We start from the raw sequence: 25,939 nt of genomic DNA on the forward strand, positions 1-25,939 counted from the left end.
TATATCATGTAGGTAAATATGTTACTTGTAAAGTTTGGAATCATTTGCATGTCTTTTCTACCTGTTCTTGTTCAAATTATATTGTTCTCCATAATCCACAAACAAAGCAAAAAACTGTTAAAATAATGTTTTTCTTTATTTCTTGTCCAGGTGTTGAGAGGCGATTTAAAGCCAGCGATTGAGACACATGAAATGCTGTATCAGGTGACAAGACAGCACAAGTTCCTTCCAGAGGTAAGACAGAACATTATATCTCTCCTCTTCTTTCCAGAGCATTAGCTTAGCTCATGAAACCCATGGCATAGGAAAGGATCAATGGCATTGTGCTGAAAAGGTTTAAAGGCAGATGAGGTTCTTTTTTGTCAAGAAAATGTAGTCATAAGCAGGCAAATGAAGTGCTTTTTCGCTAATTTTAGTTGTGGGGTAAGCTAGAAGTGCTAAGTTTTACTGTTTTGAAATATTTGACTATGTATGAAAAATGGTTCACCTATAAAAGGACTTTTAATAAAAGCACTTGGTCAAAAATAAAATCTTTTAAATGTGCTACAGTACTTGAAATACAGCTTGTGCCCGTCCTGCCTAGTACCTTATATGCGCTATAGTGCTTTTCTTTCCCGAAATGTTTTGTACAAAAAGCTCATCACATTTCCATAAGCCTACTTTGATGAACCAGGAATGAGGTGCGGACACAGGGGAGTCATGTTAATTGTTATAGAATTTTATTCAAACAATAGGAGGGTTGGAAAATGCCTTGCTGTCCCTGCTCTAATAGATATCTCCCTACCTCAACCAAAACTAAGGGTCTGTCTAATGTCAAGATGTCCAAAGCAAAGTGTCCTTTGCCTGAAACCTATTCTGGCCCTCACATTCTAAAAGGAACTCTAAGGTGCTATAGGTAATGTCTTTGGCTTGAAAAGTGCACAAATGTCCAAGTTCAACAAAACGTTCAACTCCAACAAAAAGGCTTGCACTTAAATGGTGTTCACAATTCCTGAATATGTCTCCCTTCCCCAGGTTTCTTTACAGCAAAACAAATGTTCCCAAAATACAACCATGTTATTTGTAACTTAAGAAGATATCTTCCTCTTCCTGTTATTTGCAACTCACTTCACAGACTTGACTGCGGCTAATATATTCTCCTGCCAGGACTTTCTTATACAGTTCATTCAACTCAAAATCCCAAGGGCATGGGTCATCCTTAAGATGTTTCCGTATGTGTGTGTGTTGGATTCCTACGATATTGGCCCTTGACACATTTTTTATACTTCTTGGAGGATTCCTGTGATCTTGGGAGTCCTATAGTGATGAAAGATATAGTCCACTCGTTGTAGATTAATGCCATTCGATATTTATTATTATCACTGTGGGTGCTGACATGTGTTTCATCCATTAAAAAGGTCTTTATCGAGGCAAAAAGTGGTATTCTCTTCTGTATTAAGTTGTGATGGCATGTAGCCAATGGTAATTGCTTACACTGAATAGTGCTTCTTGAAGGCTTGGTGCCTGAGGTGTTTAAATGGTGGTCAGTCGGTTGCTTGCTCTGTGTAATACAGAGGAGAATACCACTTTTTGCCTTGATAAAGACCTTTTTAATGGTCGAAACACGTATCGGCACCCACAGTGATAATAAATATGTAATGGCATTAATCTACAACGAATGGACTATATCTTTGATCGCTATAGGAATCCTCCAAGAAGTATGACAAATGTGTAAAGCGGCAATATTGTAGGACTCCAACACATACATACTCAATCCTCATTTGGGGCACAAAAGCACGGCCCTAAGGATCCCTGGATCAGGCTGCCTTTACTAACACCGACGTCTAAGATTGGGCTCTGTGTGGTAACCAAATGTTCCTGGTGCTCTCGCCACTTTCCACATTCTTAAGATGTGTTTCAAACAATTGACTTTGCCTAGTATACTCCCCTGCCAGGATTTTCTTACACAGTTCACTTAATTCACAATTCCAAGGGCATGCGTCTTCCCCAGGATTCTTTTCACACAATTGGCTTTGCCTGGGATACTCCCCTGCCTGAACATTCTTACAAAAGGTTCACACGTCTCTTAATTTCAAGTGTGGGTCTTGGACTCATACTAAACTGCAGGCTTCATCCTTTGCCATGCTTTTGCTATCCAGTTAGTCAGTGCCCCTTTATCAATAAAGTTTATCAGGCTTGTTGCCCCCTCCAACACTTGCCATGAAGTGCCCCGGCGTCCCACCGTCCCCAGCTGGGCTCACCGGTTATGTGCGGCTGCTTCGGCGAGCTTCCGTGGTTGCTGTTACACTCCGCTAGATCGGGAGAGCGTCCTGTCCTTTCTCCGCTCTTCAGCTGGCTTATGCGGTCTGGAGACGGTGTTCTGCTGTCACTGCTCGTGCAGCACAGGCACTCTGCTTCTCCCGCTTCACCTTCTCGGTGGGACTGCCAGACCTTCCACGCCATGCAGCACTTCGTATGCTCCTCTCTCCTCTGCGGGCCTCGCATGTAGCTGGGTTCTTGGCAATCTGTTTCTCCCTCCAATGGGAGCCGCCTGCTTCTGTCAGCTTCCCTGGCTTCATTGGGGATTTAAAGCTCCTGCCACAGTGTCACTCCTTCCAACAGCTAGAGCACGTGTTAGGGAGAATTCTCTTATAAGGCTAATTTCCCAAACCTAGTGAGTCCCCCAGCAGCTTTGCTGGATTTTTTTTTTTTTCTTCTCCTGCTAAGAGTGAGACTCTTTTCCTCCCACTCTTAGACATGATTTGAGTTATGTCTCTGACTTTTTGTGTGCTTATGGACTATGGGGTCTTTTACCCCATAGGGCATCATCTGTTTTTGTGTATGTGTTACACAGCACCCTCAGTGCAGTAACACAGGGGTGTCATAGTGACCCCCAAACATAGACTCCATACCCTGAGACTGACTACTGTCTCCCAGGGCATGTAAAGTCACCATTGACTTTACTAGTCCAAAATTATGAACAGAACCAGTACAAACCATCATATTGTGGAAGTACTGGAAAGGGTTCATTAGATTGCCCCTGGGTCTGTTTCCAAGGGGGCACTGTCCAGTCCCCCCTTGTCGAGTTTCTGGCTGGTGGCAGTGTTTACCACGCAAAATATTCCACCAGAATATTTCCTAGGGGATTTTCCCATTGATTTTAAACGCACCACTTTTTGGTGCAATGTTAAAGATACCGCCGGTTTATTTATTTATTATTAAATCAACGGTTGGGTCTTTTCTCCAGAACTGTTTTCTAAAATGGCGTTTGTGTCCGTCTCTGTAACTCCAACCAAGGTCGGGCCCTTTGTTCCACTTTTTGGCGGGCTTCTCCACAGAAGCCTTCCAACTGGTGCCACTCTGTCTGGGTTCCACAGGATGTGTGGGTGGGGGAATTGGCACCCTGGACTGCGTTGCCTAAGCACCCGGCTCACCACTCAGCATGTTTGAGTGACAGCTAGGCTGTTGAATGGGGGTTTTTCTGCATAAAAGCAGGGCTTTTGGGACTGGAACTTCAGAAGTCACCACAGGACCTAAGAATCCGAAGAGGGAAGAAGCTGAGCCACCTGCAACGACGACACCACCGGTGGAGCCCTGCTGCAATGAACTCACCACTTTTCCAACGACAAGAGAAGATCTTCTGCTGGACGAGTCTTCTTCCTTTGAGCTGATGGGATCAACCAGTTCGCCCCTTTCGCCTTCCAAAGACGTCTCTTGGTCGAATCGCCCGTGCCAAGCACCCCGGCGGCCGGATAGCCAAGCTTCACCACTTTGACTGCGAATAAAAGGAACGCACCTTTTAACCGACGAACGCCACGGCTGGTTTCATCCCTGTGCAGTGCCTCGACTCCAAGTTTCCTCCTTGACGAGATCCTCTCTTCCCCTAGTCGAAACAACGAACTGCAACCACTGCCAGGAACAACTGCCACCGCTGGAGCTTCCTCTCTCTTTAAGATACTGTGTTCTGCCTGGCCTCCCTTTCCACGGATTGCTAAAGGTGACCCTTAAATCCTTAGCTTTCCAACAGGTTGGCCCGAGACCTTCTAACTTTACTTCTCAAATCACCCCAACCTCTTTTGAACATTCTGTAAAGACTTTTAGTGCATTTTAAACTGTGTGATCTTGGGCACATTTCGCTTTGCTCCATTCAAAGTGGGCCTGGCCTATGAACTTTGACTCTACAGTGTATACTGCCTTTACTTCCTTGCTTTGAACTTCTAAAAGTGTTGGGAACTGTTTTATTTTTATGCCCTGCCTTTTTCTCTCCCTTTAACTTAACTATTGGAGTGCCATCTAGGTTACGCGCTTACATCTGTTTTAACAAATAGTGGTGTTTTAACTCTGACTTGTCTAATAGTTATTAAGGGAGGTGTTTATACTTTACCTGACCGTGTTTTAACTTGCTTTTGATTTAGAGTGCTAGTGTATTGCCTAAAGTGTGTTTTAAAGAAATAATTATATACCTTTGATACAAAGCTCTGGCCAGTGTTTGTTTGCTCTACTGTGTTTCTGGCGCTATTGTGTATGCTCTATATACTGCCCTGCTCTTCTTGAGAGAAGTCTGACTGCTCAGCCACAGCTACCAGGTAAATCTGGTTGGTACAGACTGCTACCAATTGGGTTTACTGCTTACTCCTGCAGTCTTAATCTTTTTCCAGTGTTCCCCAGGGGAACTGCACAGGATTCTGCCTAACAGCACGGAGTGGGCTTCTGTGCTCTAGTGATCTTCATAACTCCATTCCTCCTCATCCCAGTATCTTTAAAGGACTCATACACTTGAGATTTATACTCTGTCTTTGTCATTATAGGAAATTGTGGGATGTCATCAGCAAGTCTTGTGGGATGTTGGGGGAGGAGGGTTTACCACAATATGCTATTAAGGCACGAGGAATGGATGGGACATCCCTAAAGGGGGCCAATGGATACCATGTCTCCTCTGATGATGCCATTCTCCCCTCATGAGGGTCCCCTCCCCTCATAGGGTCCTCCCTCAAATAGCTGTCCCCTGGCTCCCCTGGGTCAGGATCATGTAGCAGCTTAGGTCCGCTGATCACATGAAGAGAGGAGGCCTCTGGGAAAGGAGTGTTGACATCATCAGATTCATCACACTACCAACAACACAACTGGCAATACAACTGAACACTGTAACACAGTAATAATGAACCTTGTTTTCATGAAACATTAATGTGTAACATGAAAAGCCTCTTGAGTACTTTTAGAGCAACACAATGAGTCCTTCATTTGGGAGAGGTTTGGTAGCACAGACACTGCTCATATTTGTGGCCACCTTTCTTTGTTGGATGTATTTGAGATTTGCAGTCATAAAAGTGCTCAAACTGTTGCATCAATTTACTTGTTTTTCTTTCGCATTTATTTTTAAAGGCCTTCACTACAGACTTTACAGTCCACTGGGCCCAGCACCCCCTGAGACCAGAGTTTGCTGAGAGCACTTATTTCTTATACAAGGTAACCTTTTTCTATTAAATGCTTTCTCTGACTATCTAACAGGCACCTTTCATTTCGAGTAAAACCCCTTCAAAGACACTTCTCAAAATGTGGTGTGCAAATACATTTAAAAAATCAGCAAGAATGCAGTATTAATTTGAGCATTATACTGTATTGCGTGACTGATAGCCAACCAAGGGTTATAATAATACAAATTGTGCATTTTACAGCATGTTTGTGAAGAATTTGTTAGAGTAATAAAATGTACATTTCATTTGTAGGTGTTGGGAAATCTCTTCTTTTTGAAGCTTTCCCATCTACTTAAATGGAACCCCCAGCATCTCTGGCTGCAGACAGTTTGTGTGATCCACTACTGGTTTTGGGAGTGAAGTCTCTTTCAACTGCGTTCCCAGGCTTTATTCACTTGTTTCAGGAGCACTGCTCAGTTCCTATATCTTCAATTACATTAATTTCAATGCCCCATTGAAATCTTTTTTGTATTATAATTACTGTCTCTCCTCTGGTGAGTACTGCAGGAAAACATTATTTTTAGTGTAATTGTTAAAGTTTCCAGTGCAACGCTGACAGGCTCAAAGCCCCACACATATTTACAGTGCGGTAACCTTTTTATTATGATGGTGACAGAAATGGCTAAACCTGTTTTATTCATTTTTTTAAGGCCTGCCTTTATTATGTACTAGTTGGCTGCCTTCCTCCCAAACCAGGCTCAGTGTTAGGAAATATTTACATTCTGCTTCCCTTGTTAGGAAAGACTTTAGCACCTTTCCCTTCTTAGATTTCTATTGGACATCCTTTGTTTTTGCTTGTTTTGAACTGTGTGCTGACATTCTGGAGGCAAGTAAAGTGCCTATGTCCAGCTGTTACAATTGTATCATTTTTGTGTTTTTACTTAATGCCTACTAAAAGTGGCTAGCACCCTAAAATGGCTCTGCTACATGTTTTTCACTTGTCCTTTGGATTTTTTTTTCTGTCTGTCTCTGTCTTTGTCTCTCTCTGTCTCTGTCTTTGTCTCTCTCTGTCTTTGTCTGTCTCTCTCTCTGTATCTGTCTGTCTCCTTCTCTCTGTCTCTCTCTTGGTCTCTCTCTTGGTCTCTCTCTCTCTCTCTCTCTCTCTCTGTCTCTCTGTCTGTCTCTCTGTCTCTGTCTATCCGCCTGTGTCAGTGCCTGCCTGTCTGTCTCTCTCTGTCTTTGTCTCTCTGTCTCTCTCTGTGTCTCTGTCGGTCTCTCTCTGTCTCGCTCTCTGTCTCTGTCTGTCTGTCTCAGTGTCTGTCTGTCTCAGTGTCTGTCTGTCTCAGTGTCTGTCTCAGTGTCTGTCTCTCTGTCTCTGTCTGTCTCTGTCTGTCTGTCTCTGTCTCTCTCTCTCTCTCTTTCTGTCTCTCTGTCTCTCACTGTCTCTGTCTGTCTGTCTCTCCGTCTCTGTGTCTGTCTTTCTCTGTCTCCCTGCCCGTCTCTGTCTTTCTGTCTCTCTCTCTCGCTCTCTCTCTGTATTTGTTTGTCTCTCTCTCTGTCTCTGTCCGTCTGTTCTCTGTCTGTCTCGGCCCGTCTGTCTCGGTCTGTCTGACTCTGTCTGCCTCGCTCTCTGTCTCTGTCTCTCTGTGTCTGTGTGTCTGTCTCTCTCTGTGCCCGTCTCTCTCTCTCTCTCTCTCTCTCTCTCTGTCTCTCTCTCTCTCTCTCTGCCTGTCTCTTTCACTCTCTCTGTGCCCGTCTCTCTCTCTCTTTCTCTCTCTTTCTCTCTCTTTCTCTCTCTTTCTCTCTCTTTCTCTCTCTTTCTCTTTCTCTCTCTCTCTCTCTCTCTCTCTCTGTCTGTCTCTCTCTCTATCTGCCTGTCTCTTTCTCAGTCTCTGTGTGAGGGAAAGGGCTGGGACTGACTTGTCCCAATCTACATCTCTGGTGCCAGAAGGTTTGTTGCTGGGCAGATGATGACCAGTGGCTATCCATGATGGGCTGTGTGAATGGGGCATATCCCTACCATTAGTGGATTTAGGCTTGCTCCCAGCCGGAATCTTGGATAAAAGGAGGACTCCTGTGGCTGTTCAACATATTATCGTTGGAACCAAGACTTCTCTGAAGACAAGGAGGCCTAAATTGACCCTTGCAGATGGCCAGTTTTGACTCCAGTGTTGTCCCGCTGAAGTCCTGCTCCTCTGTCCTGATCTCAAGAAGCCCTTCATTGGTGCTTAGACCCCCAGACCGGTGTGAACAACCATACTCGACTCCTGCTCGAGGATCTGTGTCGGCTGAGCCTTCAGAATTGTTCCTGGACCAACCATTGGACTGACCAGCTCTCTTGGCCTACCTCGCTTCAGCCATCGTCATTCTCAGTAGAGCCTTGGAACCTGGCAGATCTTCAGCTTGTGCCACAAGTTGCCTGCTCCTGCATTTTCAGCTTTCTCACTCCGAGACGTTGTTCTGGGCCTGCTCCTGTGTTTGCTGCTGCACGATCGCCTGGGGCTGCCTGACCATTGTGACCATTGAATCTAGTCTTCTTCATGTCCCTGAGATATCCCGTGGCCGTCTCTCCCACAGAAGTCTTCCCTTGTCTTCATTTGGGGTTTTCCATTGGAGGCTATTTGGAACTTCCAAAGTACTGCAACCGACAAACGGAATCTTGTGAAACAAAGTATCTCTTCTGTCTAGAAGTCCCTAGCGGTAGGAACAAAGACAGAAGAACAAGCCTGGAACGAGGTCTGAAACATCCAACTGTTGTATCCAGAGAACTCTGAGACAGGGTAAGTATACATACCTGTTGCTTTCTCCCTGTCTCTCCCATAGGGTAACCAGGGTGTAAAGTCCTGACCCCAACACACTCTGACCTGACCTTTGGTGATGAAACCTGAGTGAAGTATCCTTCCCAAGGCCTATCCTAGTGTGTTGGGTTGAGTGTATTACTCACCTGAGCTTTACTCCAACTTGTATCTAACTTTGTAAATCTTATTAATCGTTACCACTGCCAGTGCTATTTCTATAAGAACGTACACAAAGCAATCCCTTCTATTCTGTATGGTGCTGAAACCCTAATGAATTTCAACCGTGTGAGCCTGGAGAGCTTTGAGGGAAAGTTTTGGAGGGCTGTGCTCAACCTCCCGCATTGTGTTCCAAGTGCTTGGTTGCGATATGAAGTAGGTCTTGTCTCCATACACGCGATCTATACTTGGCGATGTTGTATGTTATTTCGTAAATGTCTTATGGCAAATCAAAAAATGAATATGTTATCTGTAATAGGTGCCTATATGCTAACAACCGATAAGAACTTTGTAAAACTGTGGATTAATCTGTGTTTGGAAGCACTAGCATCTGCTAACATTTCAATTTACAAATTGATAGCCAATCCTGTAGGTTCCAAAACAGCATTTTACAATCTAGATTGGTCAAACACCATCGATAATTGTCAAAAGTATCATCAACCATGTAAGTTTCGCTTTTGGCCCAAAGCTATGAAATGCCCCGAATCTTATCTTCTAAAATTCCCTTCTGTTAAACTAAGAGCAGGCTTCTTGAGAGCGCGATTCGATTTATGGCCTACTTACCAGGTTCAGGCAAGGCGAAACCTCCGATCGCGAGCCCTGCAAGCATGTCGATTCTGTATGCAAAATAACACAATCGAATCATTGGAACACTTAGTTTGTCACTGTCCCAAATTGAATGCTCGAAGGCTAATACATTTTTTGAAAGTTTTGCCTTGTATAGAAACTGTTAATCAAGATATGAGATGGACCTTTTTACTATGCTCTAATATTTATCTAGTGCAGATTGCACTAACCAACTTTTTACTATCTTTATGCTTAGAAAAGAGTTAAATGAGATGTAATTAAAGTCTCAAGCAGCTTGAAATCTAATAGTTAAGGAAACGAGGACATTCCTCCTTTCCTTTTTTAATTTTATTTTATAATGTCAATGAAGTATTCATCTCTGAAGTATATCTAATTTGTTTGAATTTGTTTGAATTTTTATTTTATTATGTACTAGTTAAATGTCTGTATATTTGTTAGATGATGGGCAACAACAGTTGTGCTGCTTGAGTCTGTACATCCTATCATGAAATTCTCTAAAATTGAGTAATTTTTTATGACTTTAAATCAAATTTTATGTTCGTGTGTTGAAAAGTTGTTTCAAACAGCTAAATCAATAAAAAAAAAAAAAAAAAAAAGAACGTACATCAAGAAATACATTCTTTGTAACTGGTGATTTTTTAACACCATGTGCCAACCCATCATAAGGTTGAACTTTATAAAAATAAGGGAAGCTGCTTTGGGTTGATTCTAAAGAGTTCTGTCTAGTCTATGTATCTGACTACTCACTTATGTGGCAGTGGTAATTCATTCCTATGCAATTCTATTTCTCCAAAGGGTGGATGTGTGTGTGTGTGTGTATATATATATATGTGTATATATATATATTTTTTTTTATTTTATAAGGTGTTGTTTGTTATTTGCCTAGTTTTATTATCTACTTAAAACCTAAACTAAAGGCTTGATAAATAATTCTATTTTCATATACCTATCTGTCTAACTGGAATTACTGATGTTGCTCTGTGTGGGCTCATTGTGGGCCTAGACCACTCTAATACCCTTTCTGAGACTAAGCCTTGACCGCTCGGCTACCTCACCTTGATTGGGTTTGGCTAATTTCTGTCTCTTCCCTGTTCACCATAATAGGGTGGTCTTCCAAAGTCCTCCAACCAGGACTGATTTTGGAAATCTATCTTAACAGCAGTGATAACTGCTGTCCCTTCTTGGGGGACCTCCTGTTCCGCTTCAGGGGGTCACCCCCAGTTGGATTAACTCGGCATTATTAGGATGTAAGTCAAGTCAAGAATGTAAAGAGCAACAATCAGAGATACGCACTACTGTAGCAACTGTTGTAAGGTTTGGGCAGTCTGTTCCCTAACAAGAAAGGAATACTTCAATTCAGGTTTTGAAGGGAAGCAAGCAATGCCCAAGCCAAGAGGATTAGATGATTTACTGTAAGGGAACTAGCAATGCGAAAGTCAATAGGAATGCGACAGTTCTGATGAAAATCTTCTTAGCACAGGTAAGTAGCAAGTTAGTTGTTCTTTGAAAAAGTACAGGAGCTTAGGAGAAGCCTTCCTGTAGGGGCACAAGCTTTTAGGCCTGGCCGGCTGGAAATGGGTGTACACCCAAACAGTAAAAACAGTGCTCCCAAAGCAAAGAAGCGATACAAAAGGCTTAAGTTAAGTTTACCAATAGCCCCACAGTACCTTGAGAGTGAAGTAGATGATGCAGCTGGATGCCTTCTCTATGCACTTCTGCAAACCCGGTCTCCTAGTCTTTGCTCATGGTGACGAAAGAGCCCTGGATGGGCTCGTGCAGCAGTAGTCAAGAGAGGGACTCGCCAGCAAATAATTATTTTTCTCCCATGTCGGTTCATGGTTTTGGCACCTTTTTCTCAGCACCAGGAGCGAACTATCACTGCCAGTTGTAATCATCTTCTTTTCTCGGTCCTGCACTCTGGTGATGTGACTCTGAGGCGAGGATTCGTGCTTCTGGAGGTCCACATGGATTCAGCAAGATTCATCGGCAAGACAATGCACTTCAAAATTGTCGAGGTACACTGGGTATTGGAATTCTGCAGCCCTGGAAGGGCGCAGGTTGGCTCAAATCGAGTGTCTTGAGGCTGGTTATGCCCACCAGCCCAGGGGATGAGGTCGTCTTTGTTGGATCTTCCCTGTCGATTCAAATACGTGGTCAGGACAGCAGCGGTACTTCAGCGGTGCTTCTGCGGTTACTGAAGGTGCTGCATGTGACTCTGGTCATCTTCTTTGGAGTGTCAGTTCCAGTGGTCGACTTAAGCTTCTGTCCCAAAAGCCTTGCCTTTTATGTAGGAACCCGTTCATTCAGTTCTTTGGACCTGGTAATCACCTGGGGTGTCTGTCCTTGCAGGATGCCCCGTTCAAACTGGTTTCAGCCAGGCATACCCTAAGACAAAGGCCAGAGAAGCTTCGGGCTCCTCCCTCACTTTCTGCTTCAGCAGACTCACTAGAGTTTTGGCAGGCTTCACAAAGGGATCCAGCCAAAGGCAAAACGAGGACCCACCCCCACCTGGAATGGTAGAAGAAGGTACAAGAAGGAACACACAAATGAAAAATGGCAATAAAAGAAGACTTGGGCCATTTGTGGAAAATTATCACCCATGGGTGCTTTACTGCAGCTGCGAAGACAGCCTGCGTGTAACTGACACAAAAATGGTAGAAAAAATGTATCCACTGCCACCAGCCATTTAGGTTTGTCTGTTACTGTAACTATAAAAGTTACAGGAGTAGTGGGAAAAGAGTTACTTTGTAGCCCGTAATCACTCCACATAAGGTGGTGTGTGCTGATCCCACAAAAAGAACGTTGATGACGATAAAAGTATCCTACTATCCTTAAGTACATTAGTTCTCAGGGAAAAGTCATAAGAAATAAAAAAGGAAGTCCCAGGCACTCCCAAGCAACACTGCACAGAGGGTGCTGTGTGCTGCAACACTCCATTACAGATGCCTGTAGCGAAATACTTTCAGGAATACATAACTCCATTAAAAGAAAAAAGAATTACAATAGCAGAAAAATAGGGTTCCCATTGTGAGAAACCTGAAGGTGTCTCACCCGTTAGTCCCCGGGGATCTGTCAACCAGGTGGCCAGGACACGGCCATCGCTTTTGCATTCAGTTCTTGGGGGTGGCCAGTGCGGCAGGATCACCTGGATGAGGGGGTCTTCCGGGCGTGGAAGTGGGACACCGGACAGCAAAACACAGTATCCCCTTCCCTGTAACCCCTTTTCCCCATCCTACCAGGTAGCATACTTAGGAACTCAACCCGCCCTCCCCTTTTCCAACACTAACACTTTCTCACGGACAGCTCACTGTGAGAGAAAACGGACTAAAGCCCGAGCCGTATACCTGACATGTCCCAACACAATAGTCAGGCAGGGTCAGGCAATTACTGTTCATTACACACACCTGACTTTCGTCATGCTTCCCCACACGGATAAAAGGCGGGGCACGAAAGCACACTCTGAGCAAGGCAAAGTACACAAGGAAGCAGCAGTTCCAAGATGGCAGTTTAATATAAGGAGAAAGACGGCAAGACCGAAGAGGGTTGCAAGGAGGGAAGTGCCCTTGACCTTTTCATAGAAAGACCGTTACTTTCATGAGCCTTCGAGAATAAGAAACATAAGACACAGAATCAAAGCTGAAGAAACTGCATTGTGTGTCGGAGGTACCTGGGGCTCTCCTGCGTTGATAGCTAAGGCGGGAGGATTGTTTGCCGCTGTGGTACTGTCCTTGGCTCCTACAATAAAGCAGCGCCAGTAAAGTCAGCACAGCTGGTGAGTTGGGGAGACTGATACCAGACTGGTGGTCTGTGCTAAAACCAAGGTTGCAAGCGGCAACATTTTATACAGAAAACTGAAGAGAACACTGTGTGTAGCGTAGAGCAAAAGTACTCATAGACACGCGCCAGTTAGATTGTTGTCATCAGTGTTATATTCGAAAAAATATCACAAAGTGCCCTTAGTGATAACACGTTTTTCGGCAATCAGCTTCTTCAGATCAGGGCATGTCGCATTTTAAACTAATAAACAAAAAATCCATATAGATACATCATGTCAAACCATAAGTAATGCGTATACAAATTCCAAATAGGGAGTAATCAAAGTACAATTGTGTGACGGAGAATGATGGACGGGTGTAGTGGAGGATTGTTAGGAGGTTGAGAAGGAAAAAATAATAAAAGGGAAAACAAAAGAAATACTGTATAAATTGCAATTAAATTGCAAATGAGACATTGTTACAAGCAAACGCGATAGTTTAAGTGCATTTAAAAGTGAAACAATATACTGCAATTTCAGTAATCAGCGGCACATAATCGCGTCAATCTGTGAAGACGGCCATACCGATCCAGGTTAGAAATAGCTCTCTTTCCACATCTCTGATAAATAGCTTTCACCTTGATCCCATAACTGATGAAGTTATTGAGAATGCCCTTCTGGGCCTTAAATTGGCTTCCCCGTTAGACGCAGATCCTTTGCATATTTTGAAAGCCCTGCCTTAAAGAGCTATTGGTAGGCTGACCGAGGCAGTCCAGTGTTCTTTTTCAATGGGTGTGGTTCCGCCTGCCCTCAAACATGCAGTGGTCCTGCCCATTTTGAAGATGATTAATCTGGACCCTAGACTGCCGGCAAATTATTGTCCCTTCTCCCTGCTCTCTGCGATGATGAAGTTGCTGGAGTCAATGATTGCCCCTCAGTTCTCTTTGTTTTTGGAAGAGAATGATTGCCTGCATCCGTTCCAGTCAGGATTCCGTCCTAAGATGGGGACCGAGTCCGTGATGATCTCCTTACTGGACAATCTTGCGCTGCTTCAGGACAGTGGAGAGACTGGAGTCCTCAGTCTCCTAGATCTCTCAGCGGCTTTTGATACTGTGGACCACTTGATTTTATTGACCAGGCTCGAGCAAGCAGGCAAAACTGGCTCCATTCTTGCATGGTTCCGTTCCTTCTTGACTGGTCGTTCTGAAACGGTTTCTTTTCAAGCCTGCCATTCTTCTCGGGTGTAGTTATTTTGTGGAGTCCCGCAAGGGTCAGCCCTTTCTCCTCTTCTTTTTAATTTTTATATACGGCTACTGGCAGACCACATCACAGCATGTGTAGTTCTTTTTTACTCTTACGCGGATGATGCACAGCTAATATTCCGGTTCGACTCCTCCCAAAAAGCTGCAAGACTGTTTGGAGAAGGTGGGAGGCTGGATGGCAGCCTATTGGCTGCAACTAAATGACAGCAAAACAGAGATCCTGGTGGTTGGACCTCAGGAGAGCGACCACCTCTGGAATGCACAATACTGGCTGCAGTCACTTGGCCCCTGTCCATCCCCCTGTGCCTCAGGGAAAAGCCTTGCAGTCAAACTCCTACCCAACGGTCACAAGAGGCTCAGATTTCTGCCATTTTCAGTTCTGGGTTTGGAAGACTGAAGGCGTTAAGGAAAATTCTTCCTTTGCTCCTCCCTGAAAACCGGACACCATTGGTGACATCGACCATAATTGGCTTATTGGACTATTGCAACGGCATCTATCTGGGTCAACCTTAAGTACCAGATTCAACGGCTGCAAGTTCTCCAGAACGCTGCAGCTCGATTGGCCCTCAGGGTGCCTCGGTTGACTCCCTCTTTAGCTTTCTTACATTGTTTGCACTGGCTAGCGATGGTGGCTTGTATTGAGCTAAACATTTTGTGTATTGTTCATCGAGCCGTGCACAATCTGGGCCCTCACTTTTTGAAAAATAAATTGGAAAGATACTGTCCAATGAGAAATAGCTCCTTAGGACTCCCAAATTCAATGGAAGCGTCTAGGGGGTCGTTCCTTTTCTGTCCTGGTGCCTGGCCTGTGGAATGTGCTTCCGCTAGGCCTACGAACTTTGGTTGACTAGTTTTCCTTCAGGAGAGCCCTGAAGACGTATTTGCTCAATCTTTCTTCCTCTCTGCTAGAGCATTTGGCATCTGAGTTATTTGTTTGAGTATGCCCCTCCTGCTCAGCGCCTAGACGCCCTTCAGCCTTAGTTTGCGCTTTATACATTTTATAGTAATAACGCTTGAAGCCAAGCCCTGTGCACATTCGAAAGTCTTCGATAGTTGATGCTAACTGAAATTGGTCCGAACCTGGCTATGGGGGACTAATTGTATTAAGAAGGGATCTGAGCCCGGCTGAGGGGGATCCCTGGTGAGCCGTGAGTCACCCTAGAAAGAATATCCTATGAACATTGTGAAGGAGGATCTGAGCCCAGAAGAGGGGGACCCAAAGTGTTGATCGATGTATTAAAGGGATCTGAGCCTGGCTGAGGGGGTTCTTGGGTGAATATTGAATCACCTGAATTGAGTACTTGTAAGAGGAAAACAACTTTTCGTTTGTTTTATTGTAGAGACTTTGTTAGGCAAGGAGACTTGGGCACAGAAGGCCCTGATGCTAATGATTTAACTGTATACTCGTGCTAAATAATCCAGCGAATGTGCTACGCTCGGGTGTACCGCCTTGTCCTGTGCTGAAAACGCAGGGAAGGCGGCCAATGGCCTGAACATCCTGACATATCATTTTGTGAACACTTCTTTCTTTTTCATAAACACTACCCCCACACTATTTGTATTTAGAGGCAAGGATTGGCAATAGATTTTGTTAGTATAGGCCCTTTTATTTTGACAAGACACCACTAGGACTGTGCTATTATTATTTGATGGTCATAGCTTGCTCCCATCTGTAGGTGTAGGATTAGATGGGCGTTTATCGTACCCTTGTTGAAGTTCAATAAACACCCTTGAACTGTGGTCACTTGTGACTGTCTTACTGTTGCTACAATGCTTCCCTTACACCATCTCAGAGCAAAAAGAGCACCATCTCAGAGCACCCACTAAGGGGAATAAAGCAAACAATCCTAGAAGTCCAGCAAAAGTGTTGGGGGTTCTCAGGTTAAGGGGTATTGGCACAAGAAATGAAAATACTCTTTAACAGGTTCCTGCTTGTGCTGTCACCTAGGGGATGTTAAGCTGAGGGGGAGGGGGGGCTCCCCTCCAGAGTCACACAAAGGGTGGCTCCTCCCTGGGTAGAAAGGACGAATTCCCTGGATTTGTCACACTTGGTTAGGTTATAATCTTGGTCCAGTGAAGGAGCTCAGAGTGCACAGTAGGGGAAAATGCCCCGTATAAAGCCCCCAAATCCATAGCGAAGATCCCAGAAGCTGCAGGATATTCCAATGTATTATTTTAAATCCCACACTTTTTTAAACTGTGTAATTCCTTCCCATTTTCCCCCTCAGCTCTGAGTTCAGAGCAGGGATTTATTTCATTTTTCATGACTCCTGCCTGCCCCGCATACAGACAGGTGTCACATAGTTGGCCCAGGCCAAACTTGGGTAAGGTCATGAATGTGAGTGGATGTCATGTGTGAAAAGGACTGAGTATCGGACGGCCCCAGATCAGGACAGAGACGCATAAATGCTCCCGCACCCCGCCTGGAAATAACACAGAAATTTAGCGCCTCACTTGTGGACAGCAATGCAACTAACCAATCCACTAACAATTTCACCCCTCTGCATATACCTCTCAAACTCTAACAAAACACAACCACAAGCCTACAACACAGCATTCCGCATAAACTTCACTACACTGCAACAACAAAACAAACCACACATAGACTTGCACAACAGCACACGACGACTACCGACTGTAAAACAACCTAAGCCCAGCCAACGAACCCACCGGGCTGAGGCCGCCAACAGCACATCATTGCTCTCTTCCACTTTTCCAGCTTATTCCCACTAACCCCCCCCATCCTCCCCCGCTCCCTTTTTCCAGAGCCACCAGAGTGCCAGGGGACCACTCCGGCAGTGATAGTGCACAATACAAATATCCTTTAACATTAACATTTAATTGGATTTTTATAACGCGCCTAATACCGTACCAGAGTTTGGTTTCTAAGCACAGATCTGGGATTCAAACCTCTGTTGCGCTGCGTGAGTTTTCTTCCAAGACCTGCGCGTTGCCCCTGTGCTATCCTCCGGTCATACCGTTTATACTGTTCTTGTCACCCCAAAAGCACACAGACAGTAATACATTGCCCTAAGGGCATCTACAAAGGTCAGGAACCATTTGCTTCACGCATAAAGAATAACTTTCAAACATTGTCGCAGATGTCTGCAGTGTGCTCTTTGGAAGTCTATTCTGGTAGTGAAAATCAGCAGTGCCCTACAGTCAGTGACAGAGCACATTTGGAGGGAGCATTGTCTGCAAGATGTTGCAACGAGGAGCAAAGTCAAAAATCAGACGGAGACCCACCGATGGGGATACTTTTGTACAGATACACACGCATACAGACACTAGGTCTGCCATAAAGCAGGAATCTTTAGTTAAGCCGTAGAAACTAAAACACACTCTAACTACACTAAAGCGGATGGAAATAAAAATGATCTACATGTACGAATACATACTGCAGCTGGTATTCTTTCCTCCACATTATGTGATCTGTATGCTATGTGCATCAAATCCATGAGCACATTAACGCTACATATAGCAGTTGCAGTAGTAGTCTCCTCCTTATCACTCATAGATAAACAGCTTTTATGGCACATGCACTGGCAGGCCTTAGGGCAGAGTGAAACCGGCAGGCAGTGAGGGTTGGCAGTAGTAGCTGGGAGATGGAGCAGTAGGCCATGTTAAATAGAAGAAGCAATGGCTTTACTGAGAAGCCTGCAGCCTTATGGCTTACAACTTGATGGCCTGTCTTACCCAGGAGTAGGATGGAAGATCGTGCTAAGCCTGAGTTTGACGATGATGGTCTGTCTGAAATTGCATTTCAGGTTTGTGTGCGATTACCCATTTGGTTGGAGACCTGGATCTGTTTGCTTTGGCCTTGCTCAGTGCACCTGCCAAAAGCGAATTTACACAAACTACTGGCTGCATTGTGGTGGAGGCAGGGGAGAAGTGGGAATAGACTCCATCTATCAATCACAATCCTTATTTTTGTCCTACAGTACCATGGTCGTCTTCTATTCCCTTATCCCACCAATCATGCTTTGCCTTGTAACAAACTGGTGCATTGGGGTACTCCTGCTCCTTTGTCTTTGGACGGTGCTACCTCCCGGGATATATTAGCCATCACAGCGGTCTGAGAAGTGTAGTGAAAGCTGGTAGGTGTCGTCTCTCAGGTCAGGATACCACGCTGTTTGCCTCAGGGGACCACCTGAAAGTTTAGGAGAGGCTTGGCCAGGCAGAGGCTAATGGGCACTGAGATAGGCAAAGTGGTACCAATGCACCTACATCCTTTTACACTCTCCCAACTCCCTCCCACCACATCTGGGTTAGATCTGGATCTGGCCTGGTACCTCTAGCCACCTACCCTAGCTTGAGAAGGGTCTTTTGGCAATCGGACAGGGTCATGTCTATGACACTTTCACAGTACCGTGGATCCAATGTCTTAATTCATCTGTAAAATTAGATTAACTGACACACTTTTTCTGTTCCGTAGGCTACACAGGACCCTTACTACCTCCATGTGGGCAAGTCTATAGTAGAAAGCTTGGAGCAGCATGCCAGAGTGAACTGTGGCTTTGCAGCGGTACAGGATGTGAGGACCGGGAGACACGAAGACAGGTACAACGCCCTCATCAACCTTGTCTTTCTATGTAGACTGATAAAAAGCCCATACTTGTTTGATTGAGAAACCTTGATTTTACAAGAATGACCAAACCCTTTCTCGTTGTGAGGAGCAGAGCAAAGCCTTTCCTGTATGTATGGGACACGTGCTTAACTCTTGCATCTGTTTTGGACTAATTCATACTCCTCTTTTTGTACAAAGACTGTTATAGATGTTTTCTCCCTTTGTATGAGGTCACATGCCAACTGTTCAGATGGATTTTCAGAATCCAGCCTGTATGGGATCTGCGTGAAATTACAGAATGGAAAAGTCTGAGTCCCAAAAAGGGGGGGAGACCCCCCACTGCCCCCCACCTTACCCCTATACATTTGTATTAACTTTACCCCCCCCCCACACACACACACACACACATATATATATATATATATATCACACAGCCACGGTAGTGGCTGTGTACTTATGGTTAGATTGCTAATCCCATAGGAGGAGCACTTTTTGGGCGGCTTATAACTTCGCTCTCCCTGGACGAATCCTGACCAAACTTTGCAAAGAAATATGGTCCATTCAGAATTTTTTTGCTTGGTGAGGTTTGGTCCGGGGGGGGGGACCAAGGGAAGTTATAGGGGGGTCCCAACATTTCTTTTTTTACCATAGACTGAATGGGGAAAAAACTTTGCTCACGCCTAGAGCCCAAACCGCTGGACGGATTTTCACCAGGAATAGCGGCTTGGTCCCGAAAGCGTGCTTTTGTAAATTTGGTGAAAATCCGTCCAGTAGTTTTTTTTAAAAGGACCAAAAAGTAGGTCACAAAAAATTAGTGATATCTATGTCCGCTCCGCGGATACACTTCCCTGTTTGCTCCGCGGACAGAACACTGATTGGTTAATTGGCTTGCGTCATGTGACGTGTTCGCTGATTGGCTGGGATGAAGCGTGAGGTGCGCTGGATTGTTTCGATGCGCCCGTCATCTTGGATACGTGTTTGGTGTCCGCGGACATCGCGATAAAAACATATTAAAAAACACAACATTGCACTTGTCAAACTTATCAAATAATCTCTGGGAAGGTGAAGGGTGATGAGGATGGGATGGGATATGGCTGCAAGAAGCAAAAAACTGGTGTTTTTGTGTCACGATAATCACACGGTAGATTTGGAGGTGTTCCACAATATGTGCCTAAAGTACAGGCCAAAGAGATTGTATTTCGGCATTCAAGGGATGGAGATTCATAATCATGGAATTGCGTGCATTTTTGTTCCGAGTACACATACATTGTCAGAAAATATTGCCAGCGTGCCCTGTCTAGCTAAAACGGAGCTCGTGGAACAGTTCAAATCCAGGTACAAATGATTACCACTTGTTTTTTTTGGCTATTCATGTCTGTGTTAAAATGTAATTAAAATAATGATGGAGTCAGACTGACGCCCCCTAGAGCCTGGCACCTCAGGCAGCCACCTGCACTGCCTGATGCAAAGAGCGGCCCTGCATGTGGATCAGAATTACCGTTCTCATGGATGCGGTGAGGGAAGTTGTTGCAAACTAAGAATGTATGTATATTCTGAGTGAAGGTCACCAGCTTTGAATTTTTGCTTGCAAGCTAAGAAAGCCCACGCATCGGACTCACAGTATAAGGTTCAATTGTTTTTTGGCCTTGAGAGAAAGGGACCATTCCGAAAGGAATTGAATGAAAGGAGGTTTGTAAGAATGTATGATATGATAAGGTTATGTAAACTTGACTAAGGAACATGTAAATTCAGTTCATGAAAAATCGTTGGTGCGAACAGAGTTTGCGTTACGGTCTGAGTTACGCCAAGAGAATGGAAATGGTGAATATAATGTAAGCTTGATTTTCAACGATTTTATACCCGAACGAGCATGAACTTATTGTTATCTGACCATTATTTGTGGGTTACATTCTACTCGTTTGTTCTATGTGACATATTGCAATGAAATGCAAGTACAACCTTTGTATGTAGTGGTCTTTCTAATGTGCACATGGGCAGTCCAGCATCGAGGTGCATGTAGACCACCACTCGGTTCCCCCAGGTTGAATGCTAATATTTTATTCAAATGCCATCTATGAGCAACTCGAATTGTGTACCACTTTCCACGTTGTTTTCTCTCTGTTGAGATTGTTTCATGTCTGTGCTAATCGTTAGTTTAAACTATATGCTGAATTAATAAGTCAATAGATAAATTGTAATAAAGATCGGCTAGTGAGACATATTTGTTATGTTTTCGAAACGGGTACAGCCTGCCATTCTGCGATTGTCATAGATTCCAGATGCCAACTGACGGGTTTTTCAACCGGCAGCTGCAGATACTTGTGAACAACTGGATGTGTTTGACTGTTTTGTGTGACGATCGCCAAGGGCCCATATGCCCTTATGCTGTACTAGCAATTAGGAGCAACATAACATCCTTTACGGTGGTCTAGCCCCAAGTTGATGCACAAGCCCTGGAATTCACTGTGCGACCCAAACTCTTCTTTTATCCAAAATGAACACCTTGTATGCGCAAAAAGAACAACGCGTGATTCATGATAAACAATTTGGATTGCGAACGAAGAAACAAATTTGCAATTTGATTGAATATGGCAATAGTCGGATGTTCTCGGAGCGTTTATCGTGAAATAAAAGTAGTGTACAAATTGTAGAGTCTTGTTTCCTTTTAAAGTACGTTTTAATATTTTGAATTGTGACGTGCTGTGTTGTGAGTCGATGTGTGTTGATTTTCGGGTTCTGTGTCACGTCACGTAGGTGATTATGGGCGCGTTTGGCTACGCTGCCAAGGAACGTCACCGAGAAAGGTGGAGAATAGCTCTAGGTTTGGTGATGTGAGGCTCCGGGGCGGGGCATATGATTTAGTGACGTCAGGGCAGTTTACCTTAGGCCGATGCAGCAATGGATAAGATTAGCACAAGATGGCTTCGCCTTGCTGCCAGATTTCGCATGTTTATAAAAGAGAAAATCTGAGGAAAGGTGCATTGGAAATGTTTGTGCGATAGATCAACGTATGTATAAAAATACATGCCCGAACCCTCGGGACAATAATATTTTCTGTGCATTGCACTTGTCAAATTTATCAAATCATCTCTGGGGAGGTGAGGGGTGATGAGGATGGCATTGGATATTTCTGACCTGATTTCGAATGAGTTTACAAAGTTTGGTGGGATTTTGTGCAGAGGAGACAAAATTAGAGGGGGGGTGCTAAAATAATGTAAAGGCTTATAAATGAGGTGTCATTTGATGAATCTACACTTCTTTTGGCAAACTGATAATAGATCTAGATATAAAAAGTTTTGCGAAGTTTGGTGGGATTCTGTCAAGAGGGAGCAAAATTAGAGGGGAGAGTCCCAAAATAATGTAAAGGCTTATAAATGTGGTGCCATTTGAGAAATCTACACAAAGGTTTGCAAAACGATTATAGATCTAGATATAAATGTTTTTGTAAAGTCTGAATGGATTTTGTGAAGTGGGGGTAGGTTATATGACGATTGTATGTGCATTCATTTGACACTTTGAAAAAATAAAACGTGGGTGGATTTCAAGCAAACTTGCGTAAAGCGCATTGGCAAGGATCTACGAGCATGGTTTTGCAAATGTGGCAGTGTTTTATTATTTGACAAGTGTCATAATGTAGTTAAAAAAAATAGCGGTATAGCTTTAGTGACTGAGGGGTAGCCTGTGGCCATGGGCAGTGGCCAGATTGTCCGGGACATGGAATATGGTTATGATCCAGACAATCTGGCTACTGCCCATGACCAGAAGGGACAAAACATAGGATTAAAGTGGCCATGTCGACCTAGGACTGGCTTTGTGGTAAAGGTATTCGAAATTAGGATAGATTTGAAAGGGAAGAAAAATGTGCTCGTGGTAATATGGTCATAGGGATCTCTTTTTGCCTTCTGCAGGCTGCCATGGAAAGTGAAGAGGGGCCCTGTATGGAACCCCTGCCTTCCCTTTCCATGGTGGCCATCTTGGAAAAGGATTTTCCTTCCTAAACCGGGATGCCCCGGTGTAGGACGAAAAATCCTCTTTTTTAGTACCCCGGGTTCCCGCTTTGGGAACCTAGACTGCTAATGGCCTTCATCCCCCATTTCAGGGGCTGGAATGGGGGGATAATGCTCCAGAGACCTCGTTAGCCACCCTCGCTTCGTTTGGGCTGATGACTTGTGCTGCTGGGCTGGTATCCACTGTTCCAGTCCCTGGAATGGAGGATGAACGCCCCAATATTCCCATTAGTATAACACAAACTGCGAATTGAAATGTTGGAACATCTTATTAAGTCTATGTGCTTTACTGAGAAATATAAAGTAGATGGAGTCTATGCGTTTTTTTCTTAATTCTATTTTTTAACTGGGAAAGGTGGTTCCTAAAGGAACATTTATTTTGTTTTTGGATGGATTTTTTTTGGCAGGAGAGCTTGGAACGAAAGGTGGGGAGGGAAATGAGGGAAGAGGCGCCAAATACTAATATGGAGGGGCAGGTGGACAGGGGAAAATGTTGCGCGTGTGTTATTTCTAAGGTAGAGGGCAGTGTTTCTCATGCTCCTTCATTACAGCAGTGGTGGTGTCTCTTGGGGAGGAGGGATGGCCTTAGCTGATGCCATTTTAAGATAAATAGTTTTGCTAAAAGTATGTACTGTGTACTAGATTGTTAATGGATGAATAGGAATAGGTGTTGGAGCTGTGCAAGGGATATTTCGAAGTTGAAAGTTCCTAGATCAGTAGAAAACGCAGTTCCAAACTGTCAGTGAAGCACAGATCTTCTTGTTAAGTGCGTACGGGTTCTCGGACACGTCATCATGCTGCGCGCCAGCATATGGTCATGTGGCACTCTCCGGAAGGTCTGCAATGAAGTCAGATGTTCGTAGACATTATGGTTAAGTTGGACTAATGAAAACCTATGAAATTCAGTAAAAAAACTTTGTTAAAGGGACGTTATGGTTAAGTTGCGCTACTAAAAACCTATTCAATAATAGGTTTTTCAATAAAAATTCAATAAAAAAACTTTGTTAAAGGGACTTTATGGTTCCATGTAAAACCGAAAAACCCCTGAAATTCGCCAGTTATGGTAAGCTAAGCAACCATAACTCACGCCACCACCGTGCACTAACACCCAGGACATCAAAGATGACATCACAAATATCATTGATGACATCACTGATGACATCACATGGCTAGCCCCTTCTTTTTTGTTCACTGCTATATCTAGGCCAGGTGTTTTTATTTACTTACAGTCAGAAACTTAACTTTCAAAAGGTATTACATTTATAGATATTGCTATTCTCACATGGTCTTACACTAATTTCCTTAGAATTTAATTGCATCTTATGATCTACATATATAGGGGAAGAAGCAGGCCTGAAACACAGCAATAATTGTTGTTGTTTGCTTACTTTACTCTCCATATATAAGCCCCATATTTGTATGCATTGTAGTCTATTCATGTTTTGTGTGTATTGGTAGAAATATGTAGTAAGTGATGCATTATTAGCTACTTAGTACATGTTTCACAGTACGGAAAGTCTGATACAGAAGCATTCAACGTTTTATTTTTATATAACTCTGGAAAATTTAAAATATAGCACCTCTGTGGTGTATGCTGCAGCCAATACCTACATTTCTGTATGAGTAGGTTCCTGTACTAGAAAGAACACTGCAATGGAATGTTGTTTAGAATACTACATTGCGTAATGAAGTATGTAGTTTATTACACATCTCCCGATAATCACTGATACTTTTTTGCCAACATTACATTCACAACCCCTTGTATGAAAAGTAAATGCAGATGTGATGTCATCAGGGATGTCATCAATGATATTTGTGATGTCATCTTTGATGTCCTGGGTGTTAGTCTTAGCAGTGCACGGTGGTGGCGCGAGTTATGGTTGCTTAGCTTACCATAACTGGCACATTTCAGGGGTTTTTCGGTTTTACTTGGAACCATAACGTCCCTTTAACAAAGTTTTTTTACTGAATTTCATATGTTTCTATTAGTCCAATTTAACCATAACATTCCCTTAACAAAGTTTTTTCATTGAATATATATATATATATGAACAAATAGGGGTTGGACGTTTGGGCTTCAGGCTTTTTGCCCTCGGTCATTTTGTCCCAGTCCGCCTGTATGCAGATTGAGAAGCCACCCTGTTCTGGTGAACAGGAAAAGGCGTAGCATTTCTGCTTCCCTTCCCATTGATAGCTCTCCCACTGTGGCTGATCAATGCATCGTTCAGGCGATCCTTTGGATATCTGTTCCATTTCTTCTCTTTGGTGGATTTTCTTGGCTTCTAATTTTGATGTCTGAGCTCTGAAAGCAAGAGAAAGACACTGGCAAGTATCTAACATTGGAGGCAAGGCTGGGATAAAGTTGAAACATGCTGGCAGGGGCAAGAATGGGGCCCTCTAAACTGCCACCATCCACCTCATGGGTAGGGCTATCTCTGTATTTCGCCTCCCGCCCCCTGCTTAGAGGGGTTCCTTACCACTCTTGAGAAGTCCAGATTACTGGCCTCGTCACTCATGCCAATCTCTGTCTTGGGGAACATCAGCATAGGTAGCGAGGCAGAGAAGGCTGCAGCCTTTAAGCCCTCACTGTTCGTCCATGGTACCATTAGCACTGAAGCAAGATCTGGGAAGTAGGAAGTCTGGGCTAAGGTCGAGGTTTTGGACGGGAGGTAGAGGACTAGACCAGGGTCTTCCCTTAGTTTGACCTTCCTGCAGTCCTCCTTTAACCACTTTGTGAATAACAATGAAAGCTTGTAACTACCCAACGAGTCGTGAAATTCTTGAGGCCATCTGTGACAATTCTGCACAATAACCCAGCCGCCTATACCACTGTTCAGAAAGATTTTCTTTTTACTTCTTCTCTACTATAGACTTCTATAGAAGACCCTTCCTTTTTGTTTTTTCACCCCTGACCTGACCTTTTGGAAGTAAGTAAAGCCTTCTTCTTTACTACTCTTGTTTTTTGTCTCATTTTTATGGGGAAACTTACCATTTCAAAAGACCATCAGTACTGAGAGACTGTCTCTCTTAGTGAATTTCTTTTATTGTTACAACTGCACACATCGCCCTAAAGTGAAGTGCAGTTAGGATACTTTGTGTTTGGTTGCATTTACAAAGTGCCTAAGATGAGCTGGTGGCACTGGATATTTGTCTACTGTTTTTTACACTTTTTACTTTTGCACATTTGTATTTACTGCATTTGGCTAATAACGGTGGAAAGCACCCTAAAATGGCCGTGTCACAAGGTTTTTGCATGTCCTTTGGCCATATCGTTCTCTGGCCTTCTTCCTGCCCTCTTGGGTCTGAAACTACTATTTTTATTTTTTTATTTTATTGGTTTATATTCAAACCTTT

At 43.8% G+C, this 25,939-nt stretch overlaps 1 protein-coding gene across 1 annotated transcript in view; it reads left to right on the forward strand.

Moving 5' to 3' along the window:
* Window positions 1-25,939, forward strand: part of LOC138471850 (ER degradation-enhancing alpha-mannosidase-like protein 3) — a 996,165-nt gene that overhangs the window by 589,185 nt on the left and 381,041 nt on the right. Inside the window, exons 11-13 of the mRNA XM_069609693.1 lie at window positions 151-234; window positions 5,362-5,445; window positions 18,447-18,571. Of these exons, the coding sequence (XP_069465794.1) occupies window positions 151-234; window positions 5,362-5,445; window positions 18,447-18,571 (293 nt within the window). The remainder of the gene's footprint in view (window positions 1-150; window positions 235-5,361; window positions 5,446-18,446; window positions 18,572-25,939) is intronic.

Source organism: Ambystoma mexicanum, chromosome 8 (assembly GCF_040938575.1).
Source record: "Ambystoma mexicanum isolate Mex_15411 chromosome 8, UKY_AmexF1_1, whole genome shotgun sequence".
In the NCBI taxonomy this organism is placed as follows: Eukaryota; Metazoa; Chordata; class Amphibia; order Caudata; family Ambystomatidae; genus Ambystoma; species Ambystoma mexicanum.